Source organism: Apus apus, chromosome 10, assembly GCF_020740795.1.
Source record: "Apus apus isolate bApuApu2 chromosome 10, bApuApu2.pri.cur, whole genome shotgun sequence".
NCBI classification, from domain to species: Eukaryota; Metazoa; Chordata; class Aves; order Apodiformes; family Apodidae; genus Apus; species Apus apus.
Window position 1 is genome coordinate 12108828 of NC_067291.1, and position 18475 is coordinate 12127302.

The window sequence follows — 18475 nt, forward strand, 5'->3', positions numbered from 1 at the left end:
TTTTATTTTAGTTTAGTTTTTCTTTGGATAATAAAACAGTGCTTAAATTTTTTCATGTTTTATTTACATGGATACTACAGGATAGGCCTTAGCTATTTGCCCCCCCCTCCCCCTACTTTATCTGTAAGTGACAGCACCTCTGAGATTGCATCAATGGACTCCTTGTGCACTTCAGTTGGGCTGGTTGCTGGACTGCCATGCAGGGCTCTGCCCACACTTCTGCTCCTTAGACCTAGATTTTATGTTTGTGTATTCACATTATTCACTTGAGAGATGGTCTGATTTCCTTGTGTGCGTGTGGTTTTATTTGCTTGTTTCCCCTAAAGAGAAATGCACACAGCTCTTTGGAGAAAGAAAGGGGGGAATAATTCGCTATAACTTCCAGTGAGTTTAAGGTGTGTGTCAGATGCCCAAATTTGATCTTAAAATCAGAGGCAAAGCTGTTCTGTGGATTGCTTCTGCAAACTGAACTCCAGTCCAGATTTTAAAAGGCTCAACATGTCTCTGAATGAGACACAGGTAGAAGAGTAGAGACATAGCAGTTTTTCCAGGATAAACTCTAGGATACAAACCAAGTTTGGAAAAACAGAGATTTTGCTTAAGCTAAATCCCAGGAATGAACTACGTTTCTGAATGCTGTGGTGAGAACAGGGAGGACTGTATCATGAAGTGATATTGGGCTGAAGTTTGACAGAGACTGAGGTTAAAAGCTTAAATTTGAACTTTTCCAAATATTTTTGTGTTTTGTGGAATTTGACTTTCAATCTTTTGGCTTCAGTCCCACCTCAACCACGCTGCTTCTGGCTTATTTTTGGCTATGATTGGTCTTCAAGATTTTGGTGCAAGTTAGGGTAATCTGGCTGCAAACTTCTAGGCCTTAGATTAAAACAGCTCAGGAACCTCACAACACCTCCTCAGCCTGTGTGTATAGTAAGTATATACGCCTGGATGGCCATGGAAAGTACACTGTAAAGGAAAAATATGTCTGAGAATTATACACTTCAGCCAAAAAGCTGGGGTAAAGTGGAAAAAAGACCCTTAAAACAAGACCTCGTTGCAATTCCAAAAAGATTTTTTGAAGGTGGCATAAAGCTTCTTCTGGAAACTTGAAAAACAGATTGTTTTTTTGGACCCTTGTGCACTCTACGGATCTGTCCTTTATTTTATGTGGGTTTATTCAGTAAATGCAACCTCATTAATTTAAAAGCCCCAACAGCTGCTTAATTGTCTAGAATAAAATCTGTGATTATGCAGAAGATTCCTCTCCACTGTCTTTCTAGACAAAGTGGTGGGGCAGCTTTTTCCTTCAGTGAAATAGCAGGTTCCAAAAAAATGTCTGGTTCCTATTACAGTAAAGGAAAACTCGAGGTGTGCATTGGAAGTGCTAAGCCAGTGATTGAAATGTTAAAGTTGTTCCTAAAAGCTATTCCACATCATGAAGACATCATCTGTAAAGTAATACTGCACAATGATCTGTAAAGAGAGGAGACTGAATTAGCATTCAATATGGCTGAAACTTCCAAATGTCCCACATTGAGGTCAGCTTCTATAGCAGAACCCATTCTGGTAGTCTTCAGTGGGCACTCATCAATGTATTTAGGGAAAACACAGTTCAGGTGAAAGACAGTTCAGCTGCTCTGACTTGTCTTTTGCCCTATGCCTCTGCACATCTCTGCAGCTGGTCACTGTGTCACCCCTGTCAGACTTACCCTGTGCTTTATCTAGGATTTTGGAGCTTTAAAAGAGTGCTTCTGCTGCAGGAGCTCACCCTGAGCACCAGCAATGAAGTGCCTGATTTGCCAGCTTGCAAAATATCCTTTTAAAGGCAGATGTTTGAGGAAAATAAAACGACAGTAGAAGTCCTCCCACAAAGGTGGTACTGTGCCAGTGGAAAAAATAATCAAATTAAAAATAAATTACCAAAGTGATTAATTGATGGAAATTTAGAATCTGCAAATGCTGAGTTTCTCAGAGTTCTTTACAGGGGGTATGATGGTACAGGAGATTGCTTAACTGAGCTCCTCCTTTGATTGTTAATAGCTCTTTGTGTTCCTTTTCCTTCACACTGCACTGTTACAAGTTGTATATATGGCATCTGCTACTTGGATAAGTTTTCAGGAGCTTTTTTGACAGAAATTGGGCACATGTATTTCTTCATCTAATCGATAAATGTATCCTTTTTCTTTTCAAGAGAAATATTTTGTCTCAATGTCTTTTTTTCTTCATTTTTTAATTAGAAATGGAATATTAGTTCCTTCCTATATTCTGGGATGCAAGTTGAATGAAAAACATGGTGTGCATATCTTTGTCAATTGAACCTTATTGGGGTTAAGACTCTCACATCTTGCAGTAGCCAGACACATGAGCACATTGCTTTTGTAGGGCTGGTAGCAGTTTTTAAAGCTGTTCTGTGAGCTTGCCTTGCAGTGCTTAGCCTTTAATCTCAGTGGGATACTGAATTAATAATAGGCCTCACAACTGGAAAGTTTTGTTGTGAGTAGAAAAGGGAGTGGGTTTGCTGCAATGTTGTTACTTTGATTTACACTGTGAAATGTCAGAGAAACTCAGGATGTTTGGATATTATAGAAGCAGTTAGCAAAGTAAAACCTATGATTTATCCCTCATAATACATGTTTTAATTTTAAAGGTGTTCCCCAACCAAATGTAGCATGGTTTAAGAAGAAAGACTTTCTGCAAAGCAATTCTTTCTTAGTTTTGAATGGCTCTTTACTTCTGAGGAATGTTTCCAATGAAGATGCAGGAACATACACTTGCAGAGCATCCAGCGCTCTTGGAAAAGCTGAGGCTGTGTCTGTTCTCCACTTAAGTGGTAAGTGCTAAATGAGAATTCCTTACTGATAACAACAGCGAGCCACTTCAGTTATGAGGGTGAACCAATGAAATAGTTGGGGAGATATTTAACACTTTATTATGAACTTGGAATTTTTGATTGCATCTGACTCCCTGGGATCTGCTCTCTATTTTATGTTTCCTGTAATAGTGGATATAAGTACAGATGGTTTGACTTGTGACTTCTTTAAAAGTTGTTCCATCTTCTTGCTTTCAGGCAACAAATATCAGCCTGTAAGCCAGCAGACACATTAAAAAACTAAATCTACTGTCATATTATATTGTTCCCAGTGCTTTTATCTAGGGAAACAGAGCAGGCTTGAGTTATTCAGAAAATCTCCAGGGAAGTGCAGTGAAATGAAAGTAAAGGCTGTTTGGGGAGTTCGATGTTTTTGTGGGGTTTTATAATTATAGAGGCCAATAAAACATAGGCACATGGAAAACAAAAAAAATTCTTAGTATAAATTGCTAAATCTCAGAATAGATAACAGAGACTCCATTTAAATTACTATTGTAAGGAGATTAATAATATAATACTTTACAATACAATCATGCCTTGCAAATAGCTCAAATAAATGTATCCTTCAGGTCTAGAGACAAATGTATCATCATTTTGCTGTACAAAGTACAACAAGGTATATGTGGCCAATCCTGCTACAAAGCTTGCTGGCTTAGGCACACGTGTAGGACAGGTTATGGATGGCTGGATCTGTTGGCCAAGGAAGTGGTACTGAAGACATAATAGGAGTCTCTGTGTGAGGACGAGTGTAGACTGACACTCCCTTCTTGGTTTCAGTTTTCCTGGACTCCATCAAAACTTTGGGAGTCCCAGAGAGGAATATTATTATTATGACATGACTGGGAAAATGGCTCACAAGAGTCCTAACTTTATTTCTGTTCTTGTTCATGTGACGTTTGTTAAAATAAATCTGGAGTGGATAGGAGAGGGACAGATTCTGCAGTTTTTCTTGGCTGTACAAAACTGCAATGAAACGGGCAGACTTCTGGTGTCTGGACTTGCAGATTGCCCTGCCTCGATGTTGTCTGAAGGAACAGCATGTCAGCCTTTTGGACTTGGCTACAGCAATTCCTGCCTGACCTGGGGCCATCAAGCAATTGAGAAAAATCTGGGCAGCTTTTCTAACAAAGTGTCCCAAGGACTAACAAGGCCACTAGCCTTTTGCCTGTCCATGCCTTATGTCCATGGTTCCTGGGGATTCTGTTGAGACTTTTTTCCCCCGGTGTTTACACAGACAAGCAGGAGGCTTTGTAGAGACATTGCACACTGAGGAAGAATGTTGAGCCAATGTAAAATGACCTATGGAAGTTAGACTATAACAAAAGATTTAAACCATTCTGGAAGGAGAATCACAGAGAAAGATGCACATTCGTTGAAACAGAAATGTTGACTAAGTGGCAAGAACTGTGTGTTATCGACACATTGCTCACATTTTTGCAGTTACTCTGCCTGGCATATGATAAAAAGGAGTTGCTATAGTGACAGGCATATGATTCTGCATACATTATGCTGTCTCTGTGCGTGATGAGATTTAAAGAGATTTCTCTTTTTCTGTTGTAGCACTTTATCATAATTCCATCTAATGGAACAGAGGAACTGACCTGATTCTATTCAGAGAATTGTTTTGCTTAAAATTCCTGTATGTGAATGACTGGTACTGGAATAATAAAATTGTCATGAGAAACAGGAAATACATCCTGTAAATCTTGGTTTTAGACTGTTACAGACTAATTTTCCTAATAAATAAAATGCAATTAATTTGATTGATTCAGAAAGTTGCATAAACATTATAAATAATTTCTGTGTTTCCCTCTTTACGTATCTGAAGTATATTTGTTAGACAATTTAACTGCATAAATGAGATTGATCCTAAAGAAGTCCCAAGTGCTATTATCCTTCTGCTTCCTAAATAGCATGTTGGATATTTTAATGCAATTTTTTATCTTAGCATCTTGATTTAATTCTTACTAAGAAGAGATGTTACGCCTTGTGTTACAGAACAAAAACATGCAGAAAATAACACTCTGTTATCAAAGGGAAGCAGAAGAAAGCGTGTCCTAATGGCAACTGCAATTGGTACAAATGTCAGTGTGGTACCTGGAGATACACTAAGAATAGGTATGCTGGCTTTTTTGCTTTATCATTTCAATTATACTACTTATTAATCTAATTAAAAAGGAAAGGGCCCTGTGGGGAAAGTGACTGTAATTCTTAAGAGTCCGGGATGACCTTTTAAGGCCCCTTCCAACCCAACCCATTCTATGATTCTATGATTTTCTAACTGTATCTCAGCTTTCTGTTGTCAGGGAGGGAGCCTTTTCAAAGATTCAGCTTTTCAAAAAAGTGTTTTTAAATGGTGACCCTTCAGACCTCACCTACGTGACTCACCATGAGACTGAAGTTGTGCTATTTCTTTGAGCTTCACTTGAAAACGATGTTGGGGCATTCCGTGGTGCTCTGTAACTGCTTTTTTATTTTTCTGTCTAAATGAATAGCTCTGTTTCCATCCCTGCTTGTGCCTGTAGAGTGAAAATGCAACAATTTAATGTATTTATGACTCCCTTCCAAAACAGATAGAAACTCTTTCAGTATAAGCTTATTTGCATGTTGTAGAATGTAAGATGAAATCTTTGTTCCATTTAAATGATTGATCTTCAATTGATGGCTTCATTCATATACAAGTTTGTAAGAAAGGGAAAATATAATGAACTATGATAAGTATACATAGCTTACACTGCTTACAGTCTTCAAGGGACAGTTGGATCTTGGGTCATAGCTTGGACTTCGGTGAATACATGTGTACTCCTGTTTTGTTTTAGACTGGTAAGATCTTTTATGTAGAATGACACACTCATGCATACTTATTCACAAACTTTTCAGTGTGTTTAGAAAGCCTTGCTAAAATGCTGTCGATTTTTAGGTTGCCCAGTGTTGCCCAGCTACAGAAATACAGTTCACTGGCTTTTTGGAGAAAGTCCAATTGAGGAAGTTAAGACTTTGGAGTACCGACCCCTGGCTGGGGGGCGTATCCTAGAGGTGAACACCAACTCGGGTCAATTTGCTGGACAATTCCAATGTTGGACTTCAACTAGTGCAAAACCAATGTCAGTTTGGGTAAATGTCAAGAAGGAAGGTTTGTTGAAAATTATATGACAAATTATTAAATTCTTAAAATATTTTCTTTCACTCTGTAAAGACTTACCTGAAACTTAACCTGCCTTTTAGAGAAGGTAATTCTTAAATACATGTTTAACTTCACTTGTGTGAATAGTCCCATTTAAGCCAATAGACAATGTCCATATGGGGAATACTGTGTATCCAAATACCATGTGGGGGTTCACATTTTCTACCTGTGTAGCTGAGAAGCTGAGGAAATGTTGACTGGTTTGGTGTCTTGCTAACTGAACAGTTTTAAAAGTCAGGTTTTTTAACTTTTCCTACAACAAATCATACACATTGCTGCCATGAATGCCCACCAAACTGAAAGAAAACTGACTGAGGTCACCATTGGAAATATCTTAATTATAATTGGAATAATATAATTGTCATAATCCAGTGTCATTACAATGATATGGTAGTCATCTTCTTGTAGTCACCTTAAGCATATCAATTTACTAGGGCACACTCATCATTTTCCGTTCTAATTTTTCAAGAACATTTTGTAATGTCCTCCAATAAAATGTGCTTGCACAAAACTACATTTCTATTAGTAGGTTATAAAATGTGCAGCTGTGGATTATAGATGAATTTGACAAGGATCTTACATGTACACCAGCAGGACAATAGCCTCTATCTGCAAACATTCTATAAATTTTGTAAGTATTTCAAGTGCTTTAGAAATTAATTACTTTACAATTAAGCTTTTTAAGAAAATAGAAATTTAGATCCAAGTAGGAGTCTGGCAGCAAAGCACCCAACTCCATCTGACAGCTTAAAAATTAAAAATAAAAAAATCTCTAACCAGTCAATATACAGGGAATGGAAATCAGGTTTAAAGACAAATATCTGTTGAAAGTGAACATTTTCGTATGTGATTTATCTACTATCCTGTCAATATGATTTGGCTTACTGTTCATGTGCAAAGGACTCATGCTGAAAGATCAGATCTTGCAAAACCCCTCTGCTGTGTATTAGGATGTTCTCATTGACTACCAATGGATTCATGTTATGGGTGAGAATGGTGCTGTTATGCAGGGGGTTGAGGAGTCAGTTACATTTACAAATTACAAATCTTACTGACATATATCTATAACTAAAATGTTTATTTTAAAAAATCAGAATTAAGAAAAATATTAATGAACAGAGTCGGAAAATATTGTGATAGAATTTATACTAAAAAAATGAGGTCTTGATCCTAATATAGATCTCATTAAAGTTAGAATTTCTGAACAGGTCTAGCCAGGTATTGAGCTATCCACCTGTAATCTTCAGCTGGTCTGCCTTTTGGTTGCCCAATACTCTTTCCAGTATTTTGGGGAGATTTCATTTCTAGTTGTGAGCTTTAGCTCTGATTGTTGCTTATATAAATGTTTTCTCACTTGAACTGCCCGTGCAATTGTAAAGATTGCAAAATGCCCTGTGGTGGTTTTTGCACAGTAGGCATATTGAGGGCAGTATCATCCTCATTAAACTAACAATACAGTCTCTCCATCATAGTTGCAGTCAGTAAATTTAACTATTTCTACTTTGAAAAAGGCCCTTTTGTATTATTTTAAGAAACCCAGAAGTAATAAGGAAACATTGAAAAACAATAAGTTAAAGAATTCATTATGTGCTGGAAGAGTGAGCCTGTGGACACAGCTGGTAGCTATCAATTACTCTTCGTTATTACAGAAAAATCTGACTCCTTCTGTGATCACATAAAAAATCTGTCAACATTGCACAGTACTTCATCTTTTACCAAGTGTCAAAAAAAAAAAAAGTTGTGGGGGAAGGGGCAAGTGTGGAATTGTGACTAAATATAAAGGTTGTAATTGTTAGAGGTGATTGGGTTTTAATATAAAATGCTCTTTAAAACAAATCCCTTTTTCATCTTGCCAGATGCCTCAGTGGCAAATTATTTATGTATTAAATACTTTTCTATAGTTTAGTACAAGATTCTCTTAAATCCTGAAATTATGTGAAGTGTCTGGACTAAGATGAGTTTTCTTCAGAATAAAATTACTGTAGAACAGCAGGAAACCTAGAGAGCCTGATATACAGTTTCCTCTCTTTAATGCTCATTGTATTAAAATGTTCTGAAAGTTTTAAAAGAAGCTCATCAGTTCCTACTGTGAGACAGGTTCTGCCCTTCATGTGCACATATGCTGATCCCATTTGCCTTCTGGAGAACTTCATGCTCACACATAAGGGCAGAATTTGAGAGAAAGCTGAGTAGGACTAAATTCTACTCTGGTTTATGGGTCCCTTTTCATAATGCTTTTCTACAGAGGATGCATTATTTATCTAGAGTATGGGAGTTGCTGCCAGGTCAACTAAAATATGATGCAGTTATAACGTGTAGTGCCTCTCTCATAAGATTTTCAATCGCATTTCTTAGATTATAAATGGGAATATGCTGAGTGGAGTACTTGCTCTGCTAGCTGTGGGAATTCGGGAACCCGCTCCAGAAGACTGCAGTGCATGGATGCAGAGAACCAGGAAGTAAACGAATCATTATGCAGAGAGCTGGAAAAGCCAGGGATTATTTATCAGTCATGCAACACAAATGACTGCCCTGCCAGGTAAACTCCTTTCTACTCTATTTGCATGTGCTCTATCTGTATTAAAATGCACTCACAACCACCCGAAATAATTTCTGTGTCTATGCACTGGGTCTGAAATTGGGCTTTATTTCATTATGAACCCTAAAGCATGAGGGACATGAAAATGGATCACAAGCAAGTGGGAGAATGTTTGATTAAACTGAATAAATCAGATCCTGTGCAAGTCTCCATGCTGCTGCTGCTGGAAATCTTGCTGCTACAGCACTAACACCTGGAAAGCTGAGCTGGAGGACTTTCTGAAGCACCGGGGTGTGCTGGTTTTGTGGAATCTTTGCCAACACCCTGAGAGAAAACTTGTTATGTTTAAAGCAACCAGGATACTGGTGACTGGAATCTGTGTTCATCTCCCCTCCTTCTGTACAAGCGGAGTTCTAAGTAGGATGTTTACTGTGGAATGCCTCATTTGTCTCTAATGCCCTTCACCACAGTGTCACACTCCTTGTGTGTGCTTCCCTGCCAATTTTCTGGCTGGATCAAGTGGACTGCCTTGTGACTGTGGGGCAGAAAATGTTTATAACCCAGAGAAGTAAACCACAACATCTGATTCCGAAAGCCAAAACCTTACCTCTAGACTACTTGAGTTGCACTGAGCCTTCCAGCTCAGCAAGGCATTGCTCTAGGTTTTTAGCAGGAAATCCCACAGGCATCTTCAAAACAAATGATTTCCAGTGCTTCAAAGGATTGGCCATCAGTTAGCAGTGTAAAATCCATGAGGGATGAAAAGTCATGCACACATTTTGGAGCTGTCCCTCGCTGGAAACTGTTTGGAGAGAAGCGTGAAGACCTTAGCTGACATTGTGGGAGTACATCTTGCCAATATGTTCTAAACTCTGTTCTAAATACAGAAAACATAGCAACAGATAAATATCAGGAGAAATTTGTATTTCATTATTAGCAGCCAAAAAAACAGATCATCTTAAATTGTGAGTCTGAACTTCAGCCAGCCTGTAACACGGAAACTTTTTTCCAGTGGAAAAATACTGAAATAGAACTAATAGTTTGAAGCATACAGACTGTTAAAGGTTTTCTTCTTAGAGTCGTAGAATCATAGAATATATTGAGTTGGAAGGGGTCTCTAAAGGTCATCTAGTCCAGCCCCTCTACAATAAGCAGGGACATCTCACACTAGAACAGATTGCTCAGAGCCCCATCAAGCCTGACCTTGAACGTCTCCAGGGATGGAGCCCCCACCACCCCTAGGCAACCTGTTCCAGTGCTCCACCACCCTCATATTAAACAATTTTTTTCCAATGTCCAACCTAAATCTACCCTTTTGTAGTTTAAAACCATTGCTCCTTGTCTTATCATCACATGATCTAGTGAACAGCTCTTCCCTAACCTTCTTACAGGCTCCTTTCAGATATTGGAAGGTCACTATAAGGTCCCCCTGGAGTCTCCTTCTCTTCAGGCTGAACAAACCCAACTTCCTCAGCCTGTCTTCATAAGAGAGGTGCTCCAGCTTCCTGATAATTTTTGTTGCCTTCCTCTAGATGTGCTCCAACAGGTTGACATCCTTCTAGTGTTGGGGGCTCCAGAGCTGGGCACAGTACTTCAGATGAGGTCTCTCCAGGGCAGAGTAGAGGGGCAGAATCACCTCTCTTGACTTGCTGTCCACACTTCTTTTGATGAAGCCCAGGATGCAGTTGGCCCTCTGGGCTGCAGTTACACATTGGTGGCTCATGTCTGGTTTTTCATCCACTAATTCACATCCACAGTCCAACCATTCAGAGCAGATGACAGAGTTAGGAGGATAGGAGAGGGCCTGGTGTTCCCTTGAGGAAGGTCATGCCTGGTCAGTGGGCTGCAGTGCGTGACTTAACAAACTGATTATCACTGGACTCAGACTACTCAACAAAAAATCCAGTTTGTCATACAGCTAAATGGACTGGGAACTGAATTTTCTCTTATTAAATTGCTTAGATTTATTTTGCTTTTAATTTGGCTTTATGTATTTACCAGTGGAAAGGAATTGTTTGTATACTAACATAATTCACTCTACCTTGAATTATACATGCATGCTAACACATAAATTCTTCTTCTTTTATTCCTCACTTCCTATAAAGGAAGATCATCCCAGATACCTGGAAAATAGCCTTGTGACTTGTTCCTAGTGCCTCCAACCTCTTCCCCTTCCCCAGGATTACTGACCTGGGAGGGAAGTGCAAAACATTCAGACTCCTCTTTCTATTTCCCCACTCACTGATTTGTGCATGACCCTCTTATGCCAAGGCAACTCTTTAGAACATGTGAATAGAATTATAAAGGCTTTAGATGTACAGTCAGTGTCACAAGTCCTTATTATCAAAAGTGTTTCAAATGTGTTTAATTACTTATTCCAGCACAGCAAAGAAGTACAGTTAAGCAAACATCAGGGTTTAAACAGTTACTTAACGTGTGCTGGATGTGTTTGCCAAATTTGGGCCTTGCTGACTGGCTGTGCATGCTCTGCACCAAATGTTAGCAAAAGTACTTGAGCTTTAAAAGGGATGAAAACACAAAGAGTCCAGAATGCAAAATATTAATCTTCCTTGAATGGATATAAAGAGTTTGGCCGTGAGAAAATGAAATAATTGCTGAAAAGAATAGAACATTTTTCCAGTTATCACAGTTGTGCTAACATAGAGTCCCGTTCTGTCTTTCTAGCCTAGATTTATGAAAAGAGCAAGTCAAATATATTGTATTACCACCTGCTGCTTTCCCATTATTATTCCTAGCTGCCAAGAGAGACTAAATCTTTTCAACTTCTAATCAATAAAGAACATGTTCTGTTTGAGCTGTTATCTAGCAAGATCTTGATGCAATATATTTGGATGAGTTATGGCACCTGTTGTTTTAGTAGTAACAAAATCAATATGATTAATTTTATAAAATATGGAAAAGTATGCTGTCCTTTAGAAGCATTAAATCTAGGAGAGGCTGTAGGATTTACCTAATGCAGCCTTTTGGGTAACAAGCAGTGTAACCTCTCATAGCATATATTGACTCACAGGGGTTTTAGAAGTCACCAGTTAACCAAATGTATAAGATCTAGCTTAACAACGGAAAAAGCTGATTCAACCTTTTCTCACATCTAAAACTTGCAATGGCCTTCTTATTTTTATTTGTAAATGGATCACTACAAACTACTAGCAAGTTTGCAATGCTTTCATAGTTGCTATAACTTTGTCTCTGTGCCCTGTAGGTGGGTAACTAGTCCATGGTCAGTGTGCTCTGCATCTTGTGGCAACGGATTTCACCATCGACAAGTAACTTGTCAACAAGTGCGAGCCAATGGCAGTGAGCTGACCCTGCCACCCGGGGCTTGTGTGCACAGAGAGCGTCCTGTGGGAAGGAAACCCTGTTTAGGTCAGTTGTGTGCAGTGGGGACAGTACAGACAAAGGGACAGGTAAGTTCCAGAGTTTGTCTGGAAACTCCTTTTACAACACAAGTTTATCAGTGTCATCATCTCATTGACTGAACTCCTGTTCTCTTGCACAAAGGATGAGCAATGTGACACCAGTTCTAAGTAACTCCCAGAGCAGTGAATTACAAATATCTGGGGGGTTGTTTGCATTTTCATTTTGTGATACTCTGTTTGTCAAAGACAAGATCTGAAACCTGACTATTCATTCCAATATCTTTACAAGCTAACCTGTTACTATGTGTTCCATTTTTAAGCTAGTATGTTGCTTTTAGTGCTGTCTTAGAAGAAAACTGTTTGAATAGCTGTACTTGTGAAGTATCCAAAGAGAGATACACAAATGTGCTTCAAAAGCAGTTGCCATAATATTTAATACACAGACTGCTCCTTTCTTATGTTTTCTGTTTCTTCATCTTGCAGTCATCTTGTGTTCATTTTCATACGAGTCTTATAATTATTAACACAGTATTTACTATTCAATGAACAAAGTAATGATATAAGGGAATGATTGTTGCCACATTCCAATACATGCCTGGTAAGGCAAGTTCGTGATTGCTAGAGCTGCAGGAAGAATGTTGTTGCACTGCAGGTGTGAAATAATGAGATAAAAGGCAGTGGATTTAGCCTAGCGGATAGGTAGGAAAGTCAGTATCTTGGTGAAATTGCACAGAGAATCCAAAACACCTAGGCCTTATCAGAACACAGGTATGATAGGCCTGAAGAGGAAAAATACAAATCAAGAACTATGCCTGGGTATACACTTGGTAACTTCCTAGAAGGGTGGTTCTGCTGTATACTAACTCGGTTGTTTCTTTTTCTTTCCCCTCACCCCTTTCTCTCACTGTTTAGTGTTCTGGTCGCTGTGCAGGCCGCCCTCTGTATTTACAGCATCGTCACTTTTTATGCCAACTTCAGAATGGATCTTTGGTGCCAAACGCCCCTTGTGATGAAGGAAAGAGGTATGCAGTTTGAAGCAGTGTAAGTTAGATTCTTTAGATGATCAAATTAAGTATACAGGATTGTCATTGAAGTATAAATATGCAACTTCTTACATTTCAAACAAAGAAAGGAGGCAGTGGCAGTCATCCCTGTGTACTCTGGATGCATCCAGGAACCCAAGCAGGGTAATGGATTTGAACAGCATCCTCCACTGTCCTAATGACAAAGTTAGAAAAAGAGTGAGAGAATCTTGATTCCCAAAGTAGAAATTGGAGTGATATGGCAGAACTTTTTTTAATTACTTCCAAACTGGGTCTCTTCTGATATAATTTTCTATTCTGGTCTACTGCTGCCCAAATTTTATAAAATAAGAGTTTTCTTGGGCTTTATTTTGTGGACCATGTAAGTTGGTTTACTAGTTTAATATTACTGAAATAAGGTGCACTTCTTGGCATAAATAGATCTCTTTGTGCCTCTTAGTATGTACTGTTGAGGTACCTAAAAACTGAATAGTCAAGAGGGTCAGTGTTCGTAAGGGTAAAACTATTTTTCTATTCCAGGATTAAGGAACTGGTTTAAAGAAACAGGGCTCTGTGTTTTGTTTCCTCATGAGGGGAGGCATGATGAATGGGCAAAAAATGAAATACAGGAAATCCAACTTAAATATAAAAAAATAATAATTTCTTTTTTACTGTGAATGTTCTCAAACACTGGAACAGGTTACCCAGAAAGGTTGTGGGGTCTCCATCCTTGGAGATATTCAATACACAAAGAGTGATGGTCTTGTGCAGCCTGTTCTACTTTACTGTGCTATGAGCTGGAGACATGGACTAATCAGTTTCCTGAAGTCCCTTCCAATATTGGTTCTATCATTCTGTGAATTTACAAAAAATAAATGTTTAGCTGCTGTTTGTTTTCCTCCACAGATCTCCTGTCAGAAGAAACTGTTCTTCAGAGGTGTGTGATGTCTACTGGCGGACAGGCCCCTGGAGGCCTTGCAGTGTGGCCTGTGGGAGCGGGATCCAGTCGAGACGAGTGTACTGTGTGTACAGAAAGAGTAACAGACCTGTGGCTGAGCAGTATTGCAGATGGAGGAAGAGACCAGTGACCTGGCAACACTGTCATGTCACATCCTGTGGCAGTATGTAAATGTTTATTTATATATGAGCATAGTAATAGTTTGTAGCAGTTATATTAGAAAGTGACTCACAGTTGTACACCAATGATTTTGCAAGCATTTGATTGTACATCAAATGTAAAACTATCCTCTCCAAGGAGCACTTCATAATCCTGGGGTTATTTTTCTCTGTGACTAGGCCAGTTTGATATCAAATCCTCAAAAGCACTTCTAGAAACAGGATATTTAGGAAGTTGTTTTATGCAAACTTCCCTATATGACCGTGCCAGTTGTGACTCATAAGTCTCTGAGCGAGCTGTTAATTCCTGAAAGATGGGGCAGTTTTCTGCAACAGGCAATAGGTGACTGAATGCAGTGAGATCACACCTTTTATTTGTGACCTAGTCTAGCTTTGAATCCACTGTTGCCAGAAATACAAAGTAAAATAATTACAAATCTGTCAGGAAACGATCTGTTGTTTACAGTTAAGATGATAAGTTCTACTACTTATCTCTTGTCCATTATAAGGCATTTACTGTTTAAATACATTTTTCAGAAGGCGAATGCAAGGATACAACTCACTACTGTACATTTGTAAAGAAACTAAAGCTATGCTTGATAGACATCTACAAACAAAGATGTTGTCAGTCATGTCAAGAAATGTAACCCTGATATGGAAAGTTCAAGATGCTGCAGTGAAGAGATGAGACGAGAGGTACATTAAACTAGCCTGCTCCAAGTATATTATGTAAAGAAGATATTAGTCTTAACAGTGAAATGGAAACATGGGGCTAATGAAAAAACAGTATTGCAGATTGATGTGCTGGACAGGGCATTTTTTTTTCTGGGAACTTTTACTCTCCACTCTTTGCAATGGAACTTAAAATGTTTTAAACATTTTCGTGTCTGGATTAGGAAGATAATGTCATGGCATAGCAACTGCAAAATTTTACAGGCCATCACATGATAATTTCATCAGAAGAAAAAGCACTATGTAAAAGCACTAGGTAGTGTGACTGTCCTTAATTTATGAGAAAAACAAAGTCACAAAATCCTTTGAAGAATTTTGGAAATCAGTGACTATTGACCCCTAAGTTTTGCTTTCATTATCAAATTTTACACAATTTTTAAATTTATAGAAGCTGTGGCTTGTAGCTGTAAAATTTTTGGCAGTGACTTGATTTCCATAAACAGCTTGTGCTTAAGGGTCAGTCTCACAGGATCTGTTTTACTGACATTAGCTGTCAGATGGATACACAGAAGTACATTTCATTTTTTGTGCTTGTATTTATGCGTCTGGAACAAAAGACATTGTAGATGTTAGTGCAATTTTCTAAACAGCAAAAGATCTGTTTTGAATAAATTAGGTGTCATTTTCCATTGTTTCAGTTCTTCTTCTCCCACCACTGAAGTACAAGCGAAGTTCTGGCATGATTAGACTTTTCTACTGTTTTTAAATTTAGACACAAGGCTTCCTTGTCAGAGCTGTGAATGAAATGCTAGCGAGCACTGTTCTCACATCAAGTCAAATGAGGAGTCCATAACTGGCCAAATGTGACTCCCACATTATCTGTTTTGAAAAAAAATCCCCCATACTAATGGTAAGATTATCCAAGGAATTATTAATTATGAAGAAATCTATTTTTGAGCAGTTTTCTATCTAGATGACTTTTCATCATGACCAGTAGCCATTTGAATCTTTTGTAAGTTGATAATCAACTCTGATTATGATATTTCCAGGGAAATTATTTTCCATGTCATGAAATACGCTTTATTAGGGGGCTGGAAGCAGAGAGAACCCCATAGGAGCCAGCAGGCAGATGTGCCTTTATTCTTTTGTAGTTTCCAAACTACTGCACATGTTGAGGCCTGAATGCTTGTATTGACTTGGATCTTGTGTTAAATTACTGACTAGGTTACATGCTAATTAGTGGGCATGCTGTAAGAACAGTTAGAAATGGCATTCCTGCCCAGGGGGGTTGCATCACTGAACATTAGATTAGCACTACTGTATAGAAAATGTTTAATGTGGACTATTGTGTCCAAGGATGACTGCAAGGAGAGGATATTCCTGATCAGTACCTTTTTTAATCAGCAATGGGTCTTGATTGCTTAAGCAGTTTTTTTATAAATTAAAAGAAAACATTTGTAAGATACTTTTGTAGATATTTATTGTCTGATTTAAAAGTGCAATATTTTGTTTTGTACAGTGTTTAATAAAGATTTTTGGACATATATTTTTTCTTATTATCAAAATTTCTTATTCATGTTTTTCCTTTATATTTAAAATTTTCAAATGTTAACACATGGTAATTTTGTTTTGTGGCTTTAATTCTGTCTTTGGTTAAGTATGCATGCTATACAGAAGCAGTGCTGTAAATGTTTGTTATTGCAATTGGCATGACATTCCTCTGTAGATTATTTTATTGCTTCTCCAGTAACTAAAGATGTCTAATATTTAGCTTTCTTCAACACAGTTTTGCTATTTCTGAAATAAACTCTAGTTTGATTATTCAACACTGTGATTTGCCAGAGGTTGTTTATTACTGTGATGTCCATGGTAGCTGTGCTTTAATTCCGTGTTATTTTATCAACCTACCATGTTCATAATTCTGGGACTTTTTCAAAGCTAAGATTAGTTCTGATTTTTGAGAACTTATCAGACAGATTGTCAGCTCCATTACAGTCTGCTTGTCCTGCTATTTAAAGCCAACATGAATGTAAGCTGGCTGAAAAAGTGGGGAAGAGAATTTGCTCAAATCCATACAGCTCTCACTGAAATCTAGAATCAGGATTCTGTAAAAAGGTGGAATAAAGTTACATTTCTTTGCCAGGCTTTCCTCTACTGTAGATTTTGTTTAGACCTCACAGAACAGCTCTATGTTTCATATTTAGAGGATGATGGCAATAGCTATGTGAAAAAATTATTGTTTCAGAATATTCAATATGTGCAATAGTTTTTAGAAAGACGAGTCTCATAAATAATAAGAACAAGAAAAGCTTTTAAAAAGTATGAAATGGAAAAAAAAGTCCAGCAACGAAATTGTGGTGTTTCAGAGTTATCCGACATGATAACATTGGCAAAGGTGCACGGGTCTATTTCATTTTCTTTTTTTGTCACTAATGCATTCTTTCTGTGCACTCTTTAAAAAAACAACAACAAACAACTCTGTGGAACATTTCTGTGGTGTGTACTTTACAGCACAGTGCATAAAAAGCAATTTTAGAACTGCAGTTGTTTTCATGAGTAACATAACTTTTCTGCTTTTACATCTTGCTTTAGAGCATGACATCATAAAATGCTTTTTTAACAACTGTTATTTTGGGAAATAGTAGTTTTCCAGCCTGCTGTTCATTCTCTCTGCATTTCAATAATATGGTGCTTATGTAAAAACTGACTTTGAGTACTGAACACTGTGTGAAAGGTTTATAATATCATCTGTTGCTTTTCCTGGAAGCACAACCAGTAGGGTGGGGCCCTTTCTACACTAATGTAATAATGGCTTCTCTCTTTCACTGTTAAACTTAGGGGGAAATATTAGGGGCAAAATGAAAAGGTATATGCCCCCTCCACCCTAAAAAAATACTTCAAACACATTGGCAGAGAAACTGTTAAATGCATCTGAATATGCTCTCCACTTCCTGTCAAAAATTGTTGTACTATGCTGGTAGGTGGCAGCAAATGGCTTTTCATAACTTAAGGGGCAGGGGGTGGGGGGGAAGTGACTTAAGAACTAAAAAAAACAGTTGTGAAAATTACAAAAAGCATCTGGGCTCACTCACTTTGTTTTTTTTAATTCTCTTCCTCACTAGAAAAGAGAGCTGAGGGATACTAGAAGTTTCTTTAAACTTCGCAGCAGGTACCAAGATTGTGTATAGGATATGGACTTGGGTAGGTGTCCAGTTGTGGCCAGACAGAGAATGACTCAAAAAGAAAAGGGTGTTTGTAGTTTGTTTTTTTCTGTGGTACAGAAGGAGGAGAATGAACTGGATTTTTTCCTGTCCTGCTTTCAGGATATTACATATTGCCAATCCAAAGGATGTCCTTTATCCAGCTGGGGATGTGAATAATCTTCAGAGAGAAAAGTTTAATTCAATTGTTGTTTCATTAACAGACTAAATCATATTACAAAAACACAGTACAAAGACAAAAATTACCTAAAAGCAACTGATGCTGTGATGAAGTCTGGAGTGCTCTTCTGTAATGCTCTTATGCACAGCTAATATACTCAGTTCAGCTTTCTTCCTTGCATTTGATCCAGTTCCTGCTTTCAACACGTTTCCATCATTGGTCTTAGTCCTTTTATTGCTGATTTGGTTTATAAAGAACAAGCAGACAATTCTTCAGAACCCAAATGACTGCCCTACACCACTGCATGCAAGA

The 18475-nt window shown here is 38.1% G+C and overlaps 1 protein-coding gene across 1 annotated transcript in view; it reads left to right on the top strand.

Annotated features, from left to right (window-relative positions):
- The window catches only part of ADAMTSL3 (ADAMTS like 3), a 177208-nt gene extending 160600 nt beyond the window's left edge, over positions 1 to 16608 (top strand). The window contains 8 exon segments of the mRNA XM_051628117.1: positions 2648 to 2830; positions 4868 to 4987; positions 5790 to 6002; positions 8409 to 8592; positions 11816 to 12020; positions 12885 to 12994; positions 13901 to 14115; positions 14648 to 16608. Of these exon segments, the coding sequence (XP_051484077.1) occupies positions 2648 to 2830; positions 4868 to 4987; positions 5790 to 6002; positions 8409 to 8592; positions 11816 to 12020; positions 12885 to 12994; positions 13901 to 14115; positions 14648 to 14757 (1340 nt within the window). The 3' untranslated portion in view covers positions 14758 to 16608.
- Positions 16609 to 18475: the final 1867 nt, after the last annotated feature.